General features: G+C 31.6%; 1 protein-coding gene and 1 pseudogene across 1 annotated transcript; one reads left to right on the top strand and one right to left on the bottom strand.

The window, feature by feature from the left end:
* The first annotated feature begins 94 nt into the window (after positions 1-94).
* On the top strand, positions 95-2,308 carry LOC107894071 (DNA damage-repair/toleration protein DRT100). Its single transcript, XM_016819276.2, has one exon. It carries the CDS (start codon positions 329-331, stop codon positions 2,111-2,113), a length of 1,785 nt encoding a protein of 594 aa, XP_016674765.1. The 5' UTR covers positions 95-328; the 3' UTR covers positions 2,114-2,308.
* Positions 2,309-3,698: 1,390 nt separating this feature from the next.
* LOC107894663 (pentatricopeptide repeat-containing protein At1g52640, mitochondrial-like) lies at positions 3,699-12,477 on the bottom strand (annotated as a pseudogene).
* Between the last annotated feature and the right edge of the window lie 4,611 nt (positions 12,478-17,088).

The following is a 17,088-nucleotide window of genomic DNA, read 5'->3' as shown; positions in this document are numbered from 1 at the left end:
TATAGGCATAGCAGATTTCATAATTTTTCTTCTTCTTTTTAGTGCTACTATATATATGAATGGGGGAACATAGTTTAGAATTCACATTTCACTCTTTCAATCTTTTATTTACCTTTGTTTTCATCATTATACCTTATTGTCTACGTGAAGAAAAATATAAGAACAAAAAAGCCCCATGTCTGCTTTGCGACCTTTTATATTTTTACTTTTTTCATGGTAGGATATATATTCTTTTCTTTTCTTTGTTCCTCTTGTCAGATCCAGTGGAGGAAAAACCCTATATATTTTTCAACCATCTCTTTGATTTGATCAAGTCCCACTTCCCAAAATGCAGATTCTGGTATGGGTTTTTGAGGTTTTATTCATTTCTTCCCTTGTGGGAGTGTTTCCATTGTCACTAGCTGAAACAACCTCACCAGGTGTTTGCTCAGAGGCTGATAGGGCTGCCCTTCTTGCTTTCAAAGCCAAAATTGTCAAGGACACAACAGGGATTCTCTCTTCATGGATTGGAAGAGATTGTTGTGGAGGAGATTGGGAAGGTGTTCAATGTAATCCAGCTGGGAGGGTCACTACATTGGCACTTCAAGGGCCTGTAAAAGACAGTAGCATGTACATGAAGGGTACTTTGTCTTCTTCCCTGGGTAGTCTACCATTCTTGCAAGTGTTGGTCATAAGTGGGATGAAGCTTATTACAGGTCCAATCCCAGATAGCTTTTCCAAGCTAACCAGGCTTACTCAGTTGGTCCTCGAAGACAATTCCCTTCGAGGGAACATTCCCTCAGGTTTAGGCCTATTATCCCATCTCCAAACACTTTCATTGGCTGGCAACCATTTGAAGGGACCCGTTCCTCCAAGCTTAGGAAATTTGAGAAACCTTGAGATGATAAATTTAGGGAGAAATTCCTTGTCAGGTCCTATCCCTGATAGTTTAAAAAATCTACACCTTTTGCAGTCTTTTGATCTCAGTTTCAACTCATTGTCTGGTTTTATCCCTGAATTTATAGGACAGTTTAGAAACATTACCTTTATTGACCTCTCTAATAACCAATTATCAGCTCACTTACCCATTTCCATGTTCAACTTGGTTAGCCTATCATATCTGTCATTGAGCCACAACCAGCTCACTGGAACTATCCCAGAGCAGGTTGGGAATCTCAAGTCCCTCACTAGCCTTTCACTGAGTAGCAACAAGTTTATAGGTCACATTCCAGCATCTATTTCAAGATTGCAGAATCTCTGGTCCCTTAATTTATCCAGAAATGGATTCTCAGACCCTTTACCAGATGTTTCCAACAGGGGCATTCCTTCACTTTTGTCAATAGACCTGTCTTTCAACAACCTCAGTTTAGGGACGGTTCCTAAGTGGATCACAGACAGACAGCTTTCAGATGTTAATCTTGCTGGTTGTAAACTGAGAGGAAGCCTCCCAAGGTTTACAAGGCCAGATTCATTGAGCTCCATAGATTTGTCCAATAATTTCCTCACTGGGAGCATTTCAACATTTTTCACAAAAATGACAAGTCTGCAGAAGGTGAAGCTTTCAAATAACCTGCTGAAGTTCGATCTTTCAGAACTCAAAGTTCCAGATGGGATTTCCTCTATTGATCTTCATTCGAACCAGGTATGCGGGTCTCTCTCGAGCATTTTAAACAACCGAACAAGCAGCTTCTTGGAGGTTATAGATGTGTCAAATAATCTCATTTCCGGTACGATACCGGAATTCTCCGAAGGGCTGAATTTGAAAGAGTTGAATATAGGAAGCAACAAGATTGCAGGCCAGATCCCAAGTTCAATCTCGAATCTTATTGAACTCGAAAGACTGGATGTTTCGAGGAACCTGATAACCGGCACCATACCGATGAGTTTAGGACGATTGGCGAACCTTCATTGGCTTGATCTTTCCATCAACAGGCTCACTGGAAGAATCCCAACTAGCTTGTTGGGTATTAAGTTTATGAGACATGCAAGCTTCAGGGCAAATAGACTATGTGGAGAGATCCCACAAGGTCGGCCTTACAACATCTTCCCTGCTTCTGCTTATGCTCACAATCTCTGCTTATGTGGGAAGCCAATGCTACCTTGTAGGGGAAAGAAACAAGAGACAAGTCAGTGAAATGCTGACTCAAATCTGCCCAAAGTAGAAACATTCATGTTTTTACAGCACCTACTTACATTTTTCTTACCTTTTTGCTTTAGTAATTTCTAGCTTAATTTAATTAATAACTACTATTATGGAAACATACATTGTTTCAATATAAAGTTTTAACTCTACCAAAGATAATTAAGTACAAATAAGTTATCTTTTTTATTACTGCCAGCTTTGCATAACCATTTCATTGAGACCATCAATGCTCTGAATGAACACTTTTGTCTTCAGACATGTTGACACAAGAAAATTTGAGGGCGACCTCTAAAGATCATTTTTTGTTATCATCAATACTGTTAATTCATGAAGCTTTTACTTTAAAGCAGAAACTTGCCTTAGCCTTCACATGTCAAAGAATACAATATAACATGATTTCCAAAGAAAGAAAAATAAAAATAAGATTCTTGTCAAACCCCCCCTCCCCCAACATCTAACTAGAATTCCAGAACACTAGACTATTGCATGTTCTTCGTGAAGGAAACCGTTGTGCTGATGCATTAGCAAGGAAAGGAAGTGATCCAAGCTATCTTTATGGCTTCATTTGTATTAGTTGATAAAGCTAATTATCCCATGTTTAGACTTGCTACTTGGTTTATGAATGAAATGCACCTTTTTTTGAAACCTCTCTCTCCCCCACCCCCCCCCCCCCAAAAAAAAAAAAAAAAACTAGAATTCATTACCCTAAAGGGGACTAAAAAATGTACAATACCCCTACACAACTCTGCCACTGACTAATTATCAGCTAATACTTGCTCAGCTTCATTTTTCAGCAGCAGATGTTTCCTTCTCTGAACCTCCATCCTCCTAAAATAATAACAAATTAAATTATATTCACCTCCTCCTAAAATAATAACAAATTAAATTATATTCACCTGTCACCTGTCAGCATATATGATAAAAGAAAGACCAAGAGACCACCAGATACATCAAATGCCAGCTCTTAAGAAAATGGTGAATGAAGCCTCACTTCTTTATTTTAATTGTCAGCATTGTTAGCCTCCTCCAGATACATGGAGTTACAATTCCAATTTGGCTTATCATTGTGAAAACCCCACATTTATAATTCAAAAAATTAATTATATGCTAGCTCTAATGAAAAATAAATATGAAATCATCAATGATTGGTTATAAAGAACTTTTGACATAGACTTCCATTTCTCACCACCTTTGCAACCTAAACTTCATGAATGAAATGTTTGGTAACAAAAAGTTAGTAAATAAAAAATATAAACCATCTGAATCACAACAGTGAGAAATGTCTACCCTTGTAACACCCTTTGCATCTGAATTAGCTTCCTTATATGATTTTCTAATTTAATCCCTGCAAATAACAGAGCTAACTTCACTGCATTCTTTTTTTGGCTAAGAAAACTTTTCATATGATCTACTATAACACCAGAAGATTTTCCATATTTGCATCATTTATCTGAATTTCCACAAAGGTGTTTGTTTAGAACTAGACACCACCACAAGTACAATCTAGAAACGAAGAATGCTTAATTTCAATGATCTGTAAAGCAAGTTTCTTATATCAGAGAATGCATTAAGGTGAAAATAAAGACAAGTGGTATGAAAATCAATTCATGCATAAGACTAGAAAATCGATCATGAACTTAAAGATTTGACTTTTTATATTTGAGAAGCATCAAACTGAAAAGCAAGGTCCTTGTTATTCACTTTCAAGCTCCGGCTCGTCACTTCTCTTTCTCTTATAGGCTGTTTCACCTCTCATTGCATTTGTTAATTCTAGTATTGAGCAAGAAGTGCTTCTTTCCATCCTGTTTGCAAGTACCTAACACTTTCCACTAATCCAATTCCAAACCACAACAACCTATTCCTCAATCACTCAACCATTGATGCATATGGAGGTATACAGTATACCCTCATCAATCATCATCCCAGAATATTTGCACACCTCCTTAACCAACCTCTCTTGTTACACAATCCATGAACCATGACAGCATAAGTAAAGACTGGAGGATAAAATCCTTTATCGTCCATAACCTCTCACAACTCTATTGCCCTATCCAATCTTCCTTTACGGATAAGCAACTTGAATGACATATTGCAAGTGTGCCTATCTGCCAAACAATCAGTGTTTTGCATTCTGGAAATTAATCTAAGAGCCCTATTAACGTCAGAATGTTCACAATGATAAGCCAAAATGGAATTGTAACTCCATGTATCTGGACCGGTTCCCCTTCCAATCATTTCAGTCAAAAGCAGGTAAGCCTCATCAGTCTTATCATTCTTGCAAAACTGTTTGATGATACAATTTTAAGGGAACAAAATTGGCATAAGAATGTATCTTCTCATTCTATCGAACACCCTAAATATAATTGGCCTCAAAATATCCACGAATGAAAACGGAGTAACTACAAGCATCTGGCTCAAATCCCATTCAAACCCATTTCTCCAAAACACCTTGTAAGCTTCATCCAGGCAACCAACTTTGCATAAGGCTTCCAACAAGCTATTATAAGCAAGAACATCAATGGCACAACCTAGTTGGACCATTTCATTAAAAATCTTTACGTGCCTGGCAAGCTTCACCAATATCTCCCCAACTCCTCACCAAAAATGCTGTAACTATTTTGCATAAGGCTCAAACTCATGCATAAATCTATCAAATAACCCTTGGCCTCCAAACGCCACTATTCAATCAAAGCGCTGATAGCATCACCAGGCAATTTGCTCTACAATAACAATTAAAAAACAAGCAAGAAAATTTCTGGGTTAGCTTCAAACCGTTCGCTATATCTAGATTTCTACCAAGAAATCCCGAAATGATAGCAAACGGTTAGCTGCTTCCTAATACATCAACCAAAATACGGTAGCTTGTATCACTGTGATGAAAATCCGGAAATTTATAATCAAAGGAACTATATTGCTAGATGTCTAAATAAAAGAAAGCACGCAGGAAAAATAAACTAACAAAAAAATTCAAAGGGGGAAAAAAAAAAAGAGCCTACCATTTGATATTCACTGTAATTGCACTTACACAGCTGAGGGTTTTGTTTCTTGAGAGGGAAGCAATTAATTGAAGGGAGAGGTAAATGGAAATTCAGTTTTATAATTATTATTATTATTTTTAAACAGTAAAAGATACCATTTGGGTGGGTGAGGCCAAGCTTAAAAATTTTTTAAGATTGGTGCAGATTGATCAATGAACACCTCTATGGATGATAGCAAATAGACTAAAATTCTAGAAAATCCCTCCTTTTTTTTTTTAATTACGGGAATAGGTCAAATTTTGAAAATTTATGGGAATGGACGGATTTGTGTAAAACGCTTTCAATTGGACGCCTTTTCAGCATATTTACAGAAAAATACTTTTAACTGTAAGTATTTTTTACTACATCAGTACTAAAAGTGGCTGCACTTATATTTTATTCTTATTTTTTTGGTAAAACTTACAAAACAGATTTTTATATACATCTAAAGTCTCATTTTCATTATTTTCTTAAGCAATCCTATATTGTCTAAGAACAAGCTATAAATTTATTCATTAGTCTATATATACAAATATCTCATATATCACATTATTAAAGAAAACGAGGGAAATAAGATTTTGGGTTTATATAAAGTCATGTTTTGTAAGTTTTATTTTCACATTAATAGGTGGCACTAAAAATTAACAAAAAAATATAAGTGTTGCCATTTTTAGTGCTGATGTGGTAAAAGAAAGTTTCCAATTAGAAGCCTTTTTTTGTTAATATACTTAAAATGCTTCCAATTGGAAGTGTTTTTACTGGTGACACACAGAAAACGTTTCCAGCAATATTTTATCTAAATTGACCTATTCTTATAAATTTTTAAAATTTTGGCTTAATTACATCATCTAAAAAAAATTACATTTTTTTTATATTTGGGCCAGCAAATTGGATGTTGGTAATTTTATAAAATTTGAATCTGTAAATTTGGACAATAGATATGGAAATCTATCATTTACAAAAGTAAAACGATGGTCTCCGTCCATCTTTTGCGATTGTAAAAGGGAAAATTTGAGCCGAAATTTTGGGCGTTAATTGAGTTGGACTTTAATTAAAATTTGGAGTTTGATTTGTACTAAGCCTTTGATTATTATCTAGTCTACCGTCAGTGGAACAAAAAAATTTACAAGTTTAGAATGTGAAATGTATTGCAGGTGATTTTACATAATTAATTTCTTAGATTAATTTTAAATAGGATAATCTATAAAAATAGTCACTTTTGTTTGCCTCAGGTTACATTTTAGTCACTTGTGTTTGAAATGTTACGTTTTAGTCACTTATGTCATTATTTTGTTATGAAGTGATCACTCTTCCGTTAAGTTCCGTTATCTCCCTAACGGTAATCTTACGTAGCAATCCAACTATATTTTAAGTTCATCTGTTAATACATATTTCATCTGGCTAAATTATGCATTTGATTTACTATTAACAGATAATTTAGTCGAATAAAATATGTATTAATAGATATACTCATACGTCCTCTGGGTTACAAATGTAAATTGTACAATGACTTACATTCAAAAATGTGCAAACGTTGAGGGCAAATTTTGGACTTTCTTGTTCGGATGTTTGCTTGTTATAAAATCGAGTATTAAAAATAACTTTACAATATTACCAACTTTCATTGACTATAAAATCTAATTGGACTGCCACGTAGGATTACCGTTAGGGAGATGACGGAACTTAACGGAAGAGTGATCACTTCGTAACAAAATAATAACATAAGTGACTAAAACGCAACATTTCAAATATAAGTGACTAAAATGTAACCTGAGGCAAACAAAAGTGACTATTTTTATAGTTTACTCTTTTAAATAATCTACTTTTTATTACCATAATTAGTTTTTTAAAATTTATGACCCAAATTATTGAACATAATTAAAATATATTAGCTTATTTAAAAATTCCATAATAATAATATTTTCAAATTATAATTAGAAAATTTGTACCATATTTAAAATGGATATATTATAGATAAATAATTTTTTAAATAATTTCAAATTATAATTGAAACATTTGTATCATATTCAAATGAGATAATATAGGTTTATTCAACATTATTCAAAATAATAACTATTGAACATAAATAAAATATATTAATTATTTTAATAATTTAAATGTAGTGCTAATAAAATTTCATAATTATTATTAAACCATTCATGCAAACTATAAAAAATTGATGACTAATTCAACTTTTATTTAATTGTTAATAAATTAGTGAGAATAGTTCGTAAATAATATATAATCAATATAAATATATTATATATTATAAGATTATATAAATGTATTGTTTATAAAATTTTATATAAATTTATTTATTATATAAATTCATTTAATAAAATCTAAATTCTCATTTTTGAGTTTTTTAAAAAATATATTTTTATTATTTTTATTTAATATTTAATAATTTCTCATTTATTCAAATTATATATTTATACTAATATTTTTTAATATTTATATTATAATATTATATATTATTATATATTTAATTTTTATGTGCTATAAATTATATAATATATATAAACATAGAAAACGGGTAGAGTAGGACCAAACTTGGGCCTTGATTGTTTGAGCTTGAGTTTGAATCATATTTTAAATTGATCTAATTTTTTTAGCTCAATATTTTTATCTAAACGCTCTTAAATTTTGGACAGACTTTTAAGATCGGACAGAGAGCCTAGCCCGTGAACAGATCTCGATTGAAGTTATGATCATAAATTTATTAATATTTAATTGAATATTATAAATAATACCAATATCTTTTAACATATTGTAGGGATTGAAAGCAATCTAAGGAACAACAATACCATCATTGTAACACCTCTAACCCTTATTTGTTGTCAGAACAGGGTTTCAAAGTATTACTAGACTTTACAGATTAAATACGAACATTTCATAACATTTAATTTACATATATCAGGAACCAAACATATAACATTCATATTGTCCCTTGTATGAGCCCTCGAGGTTCAAAATATGTATTAAAAATAAATCGGGACTAAATCGAAAACTCATAGAATTTTTCCCAAAATTTTAAAATTTTCCTTAGGTGTAGGGGACACACGCCCGTGTCGCCAAGCCGTATGGCTCACATGACCGAGAGACATGCTCGTGTCTTAGGCCGTGTGGGCATTTGATGTGGGGCACACGACCGTGTCCCAACCCGTGTCCAATTTAGGGTGCTTACTGACTTGGGTCACACGACCAAGCCACACGCCCGTGTACTAGGCCGTGTGAACATATTAATTTATGAAATTAATGTGCAGGGGTGTAACACCCCTAACCCGTATCCATCGTCAGAGTAGGGTTACGAGGTATTACCGATCAATACACATCATTTAACATACATAACTTGTACATCTATGCATTCATTTTCAAATACCATTCCACACAATCATATTGTCCCTTATTAGGGTCTACGAGGCCTTAAACATGCTTTAAAAGTGGTTTGAGACTAAACCGATAACATACGAGAATTTTGAAAAAATTAGAAATTTTCAAACATACAGGGACCACACGCACATGTGAACAGGCCATATGCCTTACACGACTAGTAGACACGCCCATGTCTTAGGCCGTGTGGAAACAGGGCATGCATATTGACTTGCATCACACGGTCGAAGACACACCCGTGTGTCAAGCCATGTGAAAACTGAAGAGTATACTGACTTATGCAACACGGCCAAGTCACACGCTGTGTGCTAGGCTGTGTGCTAATTAGGGGACATACTGACTTGTACCACACGGCCGGCCACATGCCCGTGTGAGACCGTGTGGAGCATACTGACTTCATTATAATTCAACACGAGGGGACACACGGCCATTTAACATAACCGCGTGTCACACACGGCCGAGACACACGCCTGTGTCTCTGCCCGTGTGGACAAAAATAGGTTATTTGCAAAGCCATTTTGTCACCCTATTTTCACATACATGCACAAGCATAAAATTTCATCTATTCATAACTCAATAAGCAGCCATTCCAATACATTTTATACATATATGATACCAATTCAACATAATATTCAAATACCTAATTAACATCATGCATTTTCCAATCATATGCCAACCACATATCAAGATAACATTTGCATAATTCCATTCCATCTACTACTTATCAAACATACCATAATTGAACACTTATATACAACCAAAACATTATACCAAATTTAGCGAAATCACATAGCTTAGACTTATACTACAAATTGTACCAAAAATTCATTATCTCAAGTAACCATACTTATCATTTTTAATACTAGCCTATACATGTCATATTTACATATATCCACAAATTCAAAAGTACCAATCGACAACTAGATAGTGTAATGCATAACTCCGACTTGTCCGAAACAAGCGAGCTATCGAACTTCTATAAAACATGGAAAAAGAAAGAGAGTAAGCTTTATATCTTAGTAAGCCCGTATAATTCAGAATTAAACTTACCATTTATATAATTAAGGCAATAAATAAAGTATACTCAACTCAATTTCCAATTTCCTAAACACAAACATTCATTAAAAAGTTAGCCATATAAGTACATATAACCATCCATTATTTCAATTCAATACCCAATATATTACATTATACCAAATTCATATATCACGTACAACATTAGCAACATTTCATTCTCAATCATGTAAACAATAATCTATTTGCAAATAGTAGCTCTTCCATATAAACAGTATTTATGCCTGTTGAACCTATTAGAATTTCGAGGGATACTCGGGTGATGTACAATACATATAAATCAGTTATCCGTTAATTCCTTATCATTTTTCGCTCTTTTGAGCTATGACCAGTAAGCTCCTCCTAAGCTAAAGGATAGTAAGCTCTAGAAAGCTGAAACGGTAAGCTCTGACGAGCTGAAACAGTAAGCTCATATGAGCAGACATATCAGTAAGCTCATTCGAGCTGCGGTGAGTCCAAAACACATGCAGGATCTCAACCAAAATGGTAACCCTAATGACATGTCACTCGTATTCTACAAATTCAAACAGTTCAAACGGGGCTCGGTAACTAACAATCTAAATCAATAAAGCGTTCATATTACAGTTATATCAGATAATCAATTATATACATACCTTTCAAATAATTACAAGTATTTAAAAGTTCGATTCTAATTATACGAACTTACCTCGTATAGCTCGGATAGCAAATATCGGCTATTCATCCACTTTTTTTTCCCGATCTAATACCGATCTCGGCTTATCTTGATCTATATATTATCAAATTCAGTACATTCAGTATTCAATCTATTCAATTTAGCCCATAATTCATATTTTGAAAAATTTACACATTTTCCCCTAAACTTTCACATATTTACAATTTAGTCCGTATCATATAAAATTACAAATTCATGCAATTTAGTACCAGCCCATGCTTAGCCGAATTTACTATATATTACTAGCAGCCCATATTTTCAATTTATTCACACTTCTACCCGCATAATTTTGCATTTTCACAATTTAATCCCTTTTTGACATTTTTGTCAAAAATCACTTAACAAAATACCAGCCCATGCTTAGCCGAATTTACTATATATTACTAGCAGCCCATATTTGCAATTTATTCACACTTCTACCCACATAATTTTATATTTTTACAATTTAATCCCTTTTTGACATTTTTGTCAAAAATCATTTAACAAAATTAGTTTAACTAAAAACAACTATTCAAAATCCATCATCAACCATTAAACTACTCAAACATTCAACAATGGCAACATGTTAAATATTTAACAGTTTCAAAATCCAAGGTATGGGCTGGCTAGAATATGAAGCAACGATCTCAAAAATGTAAAAATCATTAAAAACTGAGCTAAAATGAAACTTTCACACAATAATTTTATCATGTTGTAGACTTTAATAGAATAATAAAATAAATATTTTAACTTCGAATTTATAGTCCTGAAACCACTGTTCTGATTTGACTAAAAAATGAGCTGTTACAAGGGGTCACATGGTCAAGTCACACGCCCGTGTGCTAGGCCGTATGCAAAAATCTGGACATTCTGTTTCTCAATTTTTAAGATACAGGGGACACACAGTCGAAGCACACACCCATGTGCTAGGCCGTGTGTCACACGCGGCTGAGACACATGCCCGTGTCTCTACCCGTGTGGACAAAAATAGGCCATTTTATGGCCACTTTTCTCACCCAATCTTCGTATCAACCTAGGCACAACCACTTGCACATCCACAAGTCACAACAAAACCTTCAATTCAAGCCAAAACCAAGTTTTATATCTAACATATCATCACATATATTCAAATATCCTATCTTACCAAATTAACCATATACACCTGTATACATATTTTACTAAATTCACTAGCTCAAACCATGCTTCAATTATGCCTATTACTTAACCATTTCAAATACATCTATGCATGATTAATCCATACTTATATAAGTGGATTAAAAATATAAACAAAGTATAACCCATAATATTTACACAAACCAACTTAACTCAATACCATATTAACCCTATACATGACATATAAACTTTAATACATGTTGCAAAAGCTACCAGATTCAGTTGGATAGTGTGGCTTGATGTGTTGATCCAATTTCTCGACCTTACATTAATCTACAAGAACATTAAACAATACAAGTAAGCTTAATGAAGCTTAGTAAGTTCGATAGGTTAAACGTAAATCTTATCGAACCTACTATAACAATTCAATTAAGTAAATCATTCAATATAATTTACCTGTCAATTCACAACTTCAATCAACGAATTCACTTGTAGAAGCCCAATTTTACCCAGGCCCAACCAAACAAAAACCAAGCCAAAATAAAAATAAAAAATAGTATGGTGATCCAAAGTCCATTTACAAATATCAGACCCAAATTACATCAAGCTCAAGTGCCCCCCCCAAAAAAACTATTGCCCACAATAGCCTAAACTGTTTCAGAAAAGCAACTAAAACCCTAGCCCTTTGTGCCGCTCCTTATGCCACGTCAGTATGTTCGCGCCCCGAGGACTGCCATCACCAACTGTTCTACCACCACTGTTGACCTCGCTCTCTGCCACCATCGCCTGCAAAAAAGAAGCAACACGCAAGAACAGTAGCAAACAGTAGAAAAAAATAGAAAAATAATGTTGTAAAATAGCTATAAAAAAGCCTAAAGAACAGATTATAAAAGGGGGGATTTTCTTTTAGAAAAGAGAAATTGAGAAAAACACAAAAAAAGGTGATCCTGTCATTTTTTATTTTTTATTTCGAAAATATATAAAAATAAAAAAATATGAAACGTTTTTACCTTTTTCCACCGTCGCCGAAGCCTCCTCTGGCCTAGAAGGTTGCTGAACCCATGGTGGTTCGTCGAAAGCCTCATCGGGGGTGATTGGAAATTGAAAGATTTCTTAATATATTTAGGGTTTCGATGTTTTATTTCAAATCGAGATTTTTTTAAAAAGGTTAAAAGTCTATTTTTTAAAAAAAGAAAAAAATGGACCTTTTTCGGCCACTGAAGGTGACAGCCACCGTCGCTAATGACCGGTGATCCACGACAGAGCACGACTCCCTTGGCCAGATTTTGGGCTGTGCTCAGAGAGAAAACAAGAAGAATGAATTTTTTTTAAAAGGGTGTGAAAAGTGATTTTTTTCTCTAATTTTTTTGTTTATATAGCACTGCGATACGATGCCGTCTTGGGATTGATTCTCAGACACCAAAATGACGTCATTTTTAGTTGATCTGATCCTACCCGACACGACCCAGTAGGATCTGTGTGTTTTTTAAAGAAGGGATATTTGCATTTTTAATCCTTCAGCTTTTTAAATGCTTTTCAATCTAGTGTTATTTTTGATCTTTTTTCCCTTTTAATTTTATCCACCTAATTTTTTCTTTTTATTTTGGTCCCCTCATATGGTGCATTTAAGAGGTAGGGGAATAATTTCCTAATTGGCACCTGTCCTCTTTCGATCTTTTTTCCCTTTTGTTTTTAGTCCTTATTTTATTTTATTGTTTGATTTATTGATTTTATTATGATTTTTACTCCAAATTTCATTCTAATTTCAATTTGATCCTTGGTTTATTTAATTTCAATCTTTTTTTACAAACTGTTTTATTTATTATTTTATTCAACATTTTTCAATAATCAAAATTCATTTATTTATAGTCCTTTTATGTACTTTTATACTTTATTATCATTATTATTTATTTGTCCTTTATTATTTAATTAGTATTAGAGTAGTAATTAATATAATTATTGACATTGTTAATTGATGTTTTATTATTATAATTATATCATCGTCATTTACTAGTATGGTATTTTTTTTTGTACATCATTATTTCATTTTTATACGTTTTCCTTTTTATTTTATTTTGTTATAACAATGCCCGAATAATCTAAATACACATTATTTTAAATATTGCATTCGTCTTTGCACGAGGCATAAAAAAGAAAATTTTTAAATCAAAGTAATGTTCATTATTTTGGAATTAGAAAAGTTATGTTCTTAACTTACGGAATATGGCTTCTTTCTAAAATCGAGATAGTCGAACATCTACTTAAAAAAAAAAGGATTTAAATGATGATTAGATGGCGTTCATTTTTTGTTCTCGAGGATCTAAGGTATTGTGTCCTAACTTACGGAACATGATCCTTTCTTCTCGATTAACCTGAAATAAGCCTATTTTCGTGAAAATTAATTTAGTAATTTCTTAATAAAGGATCATATTTTAAAATCTCTTCAAATTTTTAATTTTCGACACTAAAGACATCAAGTAATCAATTAGGTACCAATTTTGGGCATAACAAGGGTGCTAATCCTTCATCGTGCGTAATCGACTCCCGAACCCGTTTTCTGGATTTTTTTAGAACGAAAAACATTGTTTTAATAAATCAAACCTCTTACAAAAATGATCAAATTTCGAGGTGACCCAATCACACCTCCTAAAAATGATTGGTGGCGACTCTATTTTCGTTTTTTTATTGGTGGCGACTCTATTTTCGTTTTTTTAAATAAAAAGTCGATTTCAAAAAGGTTTCGACAACACTATTTCAAATCAATACCAATAATAACAATAAGTCTTCCAAAATCAATTTCACATATCACTTACCAAATCTTATTGATATAGAGAAAGAATTACAGATATAAGTACATCGTTTTTGGAAGCTCGAAGGCTAGACAGAAGCTCATGAGAGCTAAACAGAAACCTATAAGGGTTGAACAGAAGCTCGTAAGAGCTGAACAAAAACCCATAAGGGTTAAACAGAAGCTCAAAAGAGCTGAATGAGAACCTATTAGGGTTGAACTGAAACTCATATGAGTTAAACAGAAGCTCATGAGAGCTACACAGAAAGTAAACACGAAAATTCACAACAAATGCTGAACCTTAGTTTACTTGGGTAATTTACCGTCAATTCTTCTTTTGTCGTCTTTCACTACAAAACGATCGTACTCAATCCCGCTTTCTATTCTTTTTGAACATTCAATTCAATTTAATAATTTTAACAGTAAATTTTTATTTTCAATAATAGATATGAATAAATACATAATACCATTCATAAAATTAATATATAAACATTAAATTTTAACCATATGAACTTACCTGGGTTAATTAGTAAGATTTGTAATAGTTCAAGGACTGCTCTACTAATTTCCTTTTTTACGATTGTCTACGGGTTCTTTCTCTTGATCTAAAATATAAAATTATTTATTCATTAGCATATACTTCATTTCTAATTCACTTCACAATTAATACTCCTGAATTTTCAAAATTACAGAATTACCCTAACTTTTACAAGTTTTTGCAATTTAGTCCCTTACTAATTCAAATGAACTAATTTTTCTCAATTGACAATTTATCTAAATATTCTAGGCTATTATACAGCCCTTGATAAAAATAATTTAATACCAAACCCTAATATTTAACCTTTTCACAATTTAGTCTCAAAATCAATATCTATCAAAATCACTGTATAAAATCATCATACAACAAAATTAAAGCTCTAAATCCATGTTAATTCATCAAAAACATCCAATATTCATCAATGGTGACTTTTAAAATTTCAAAAAAAATAAAAAACTAAGGTAATAGATAGTTGGACCTAATTGTAAAAGTCTAAAAAAATAAAATTTACAAGAAATAAGCAAGAATTGAACTTACTTGAAGTAAAAATATGAAAAACCAGTTTAAGGTGCTCTCCTATGGCTGTTTTTTTGCTGAAAATTGAAGAAGAATTTCCTAGAAACCTTTAGATTTTCTATTTGATATTTTAAATTTCCTTATTTCCAATTTTGACCTTTTAATCACATCATTTTTGTCATTTTTTTATGCTTATGCCGTTTCAGCCACTTCACTTAGGCCCAATTACTCATTACGGCCTTTGTATTTACTATTTAAGCCATTTAATCACTATTTCTCTTAATTAGCAAGTTTTGCAATTTTTTCAATTTAGTCCTTTTTAATTAATTAACTATTAAAACGTTAAAATTTTCTAATGAAACTTTAATACTACCTTAATGACACTCCGTAAATATTTATAAAAATATTTACGGCTCGGTTTATAAAATCAATATCTTGATACCTCGTTTTCTAAACCACTTAACCTAATAAATCCTTATTAAACACAATTATTAATTCAAAAATCTTCTTAATATCACATTTGACTTGTGACTTGTAAATACTAAATAATAAAATTTACGAGTTCACTCATCAGATTTAGTGGTCTCGAACTACTATTTTCGACTCTACTAAAAATCGGACTGTTACAATCGCCTTTTTATTTATTTCATGTTACCATATTAAATATACAATTCTCTTTCTATTTTAACCATTTTTAGAATTTATGTTGAATTTTTATGATCTTTTCAATATCGTATTTCCCTACTAACGAATAAAGCATTTATATTATTATGATTTTTATTTTATATAAAAATGTAAGTGCAACAATTCTAATTTAATAAAATATTTAAAGTAGTTAATTTAATATAATTATATTTATACATACTTTTATTCCACGTATCGTACGAATATACAAATTAATATATTTATATTACGACAAATGACGTATATACAATTTTTTAATTTAATTTTTTTAGTTTTTTTCTTTTTTAATTTAGTTTTTCATTATCCATTAAATTAGATTTTGCAAAATTTTTATCATTGTAATTTTTAGGATTATGTTTTAAAAATAATGCAAAATTTATTTTTACGTCAAATTTAGGCGTTGTCTGTTTCACTGAAAATGGTTTCCAGAAAAATGATTTTTAGAAACGACTTACTTGTCTGAAAAAGCTAATATTTTTTGGTGTTTGGATGAATTTGTGTAAAATATTTTTTGTTGTTTGGTAGATTTCTTAAAAATATTTCATAAAAGTTGTTTTCAATAAAATATTCATACATTTGAGATTTTATTATCTTTTTATTGTTTAGTTGAGTTTATTTCATAAAGCTTGTTTATATTTTAATTAATCATATTTTATTTTTAATTAATTTTAATTTACTTAATTAAGCTTGATTACTAATTCCATACATTAGGGAATATAAATTTATGTCTAATTAAGTTGAAATTGGTAAATATTTATTTTGAATATTATTTGGATGAGTAAGTTGAAAAATTATTTAATTTGATAAAAATTGAAGTAATGACAAAATTGTAAAATTTGTAAATTTTTGAATTTTAAGGGTTTGAGTAGTGAAATCTGAAACATTGATTTAGTAACTAAATTATATGATTATGAAATATAAAAAATTGGAAAGTTGAGCATAAAATAGTAAAGTTTGAAACTATAGGGGTTAAATTGTAAAGATTTCAAAACTTGAGTTTTAGGATTAATTTACATTATTTGAGAATTTAAAATTCTGAAAAAAAAAATCTGAAATTTTATCTATTCAAAAATCAAGGACTAATTTTTGGAAATTTTGACAATTTTAGTTGTAAGGACTAAATTATAAAATTTAAAAATTTTAGAAAAGGGACTATTTTGCAAAATTAAA

The sequence above is a fragment of the Gossypium hirsutum genome, chromosome A13, assembly GCF_007990345.1.
Source record: "Gossypium hirsutum isolate 1008001.06 chromosome A13, Gossypium_hirsutum_v2.1, whole genome shotgun sequence".
NCBI classification, from domain to species: Eukaryota; Viridiplantae; Streptophyta; class Magnoliopsida; order Malvales; family Malvaceae; genus Gossypium; species Gossypium hirsutum.
Note: the sequence above shows the minus strand (reverse complement) of the source record. Positions and strands in the feature narration are given on the sequence as shown.

Bases quoted from the DNA above. Each gene is read 5' to 3' on its own strand.
- LOC107894071 (XM_016819276.2), top strand. From the start codon at position 329: ATGCAGATTCTGGTATGGGTTTTTGAGGTTTTATTCATTTCTTCCCTT.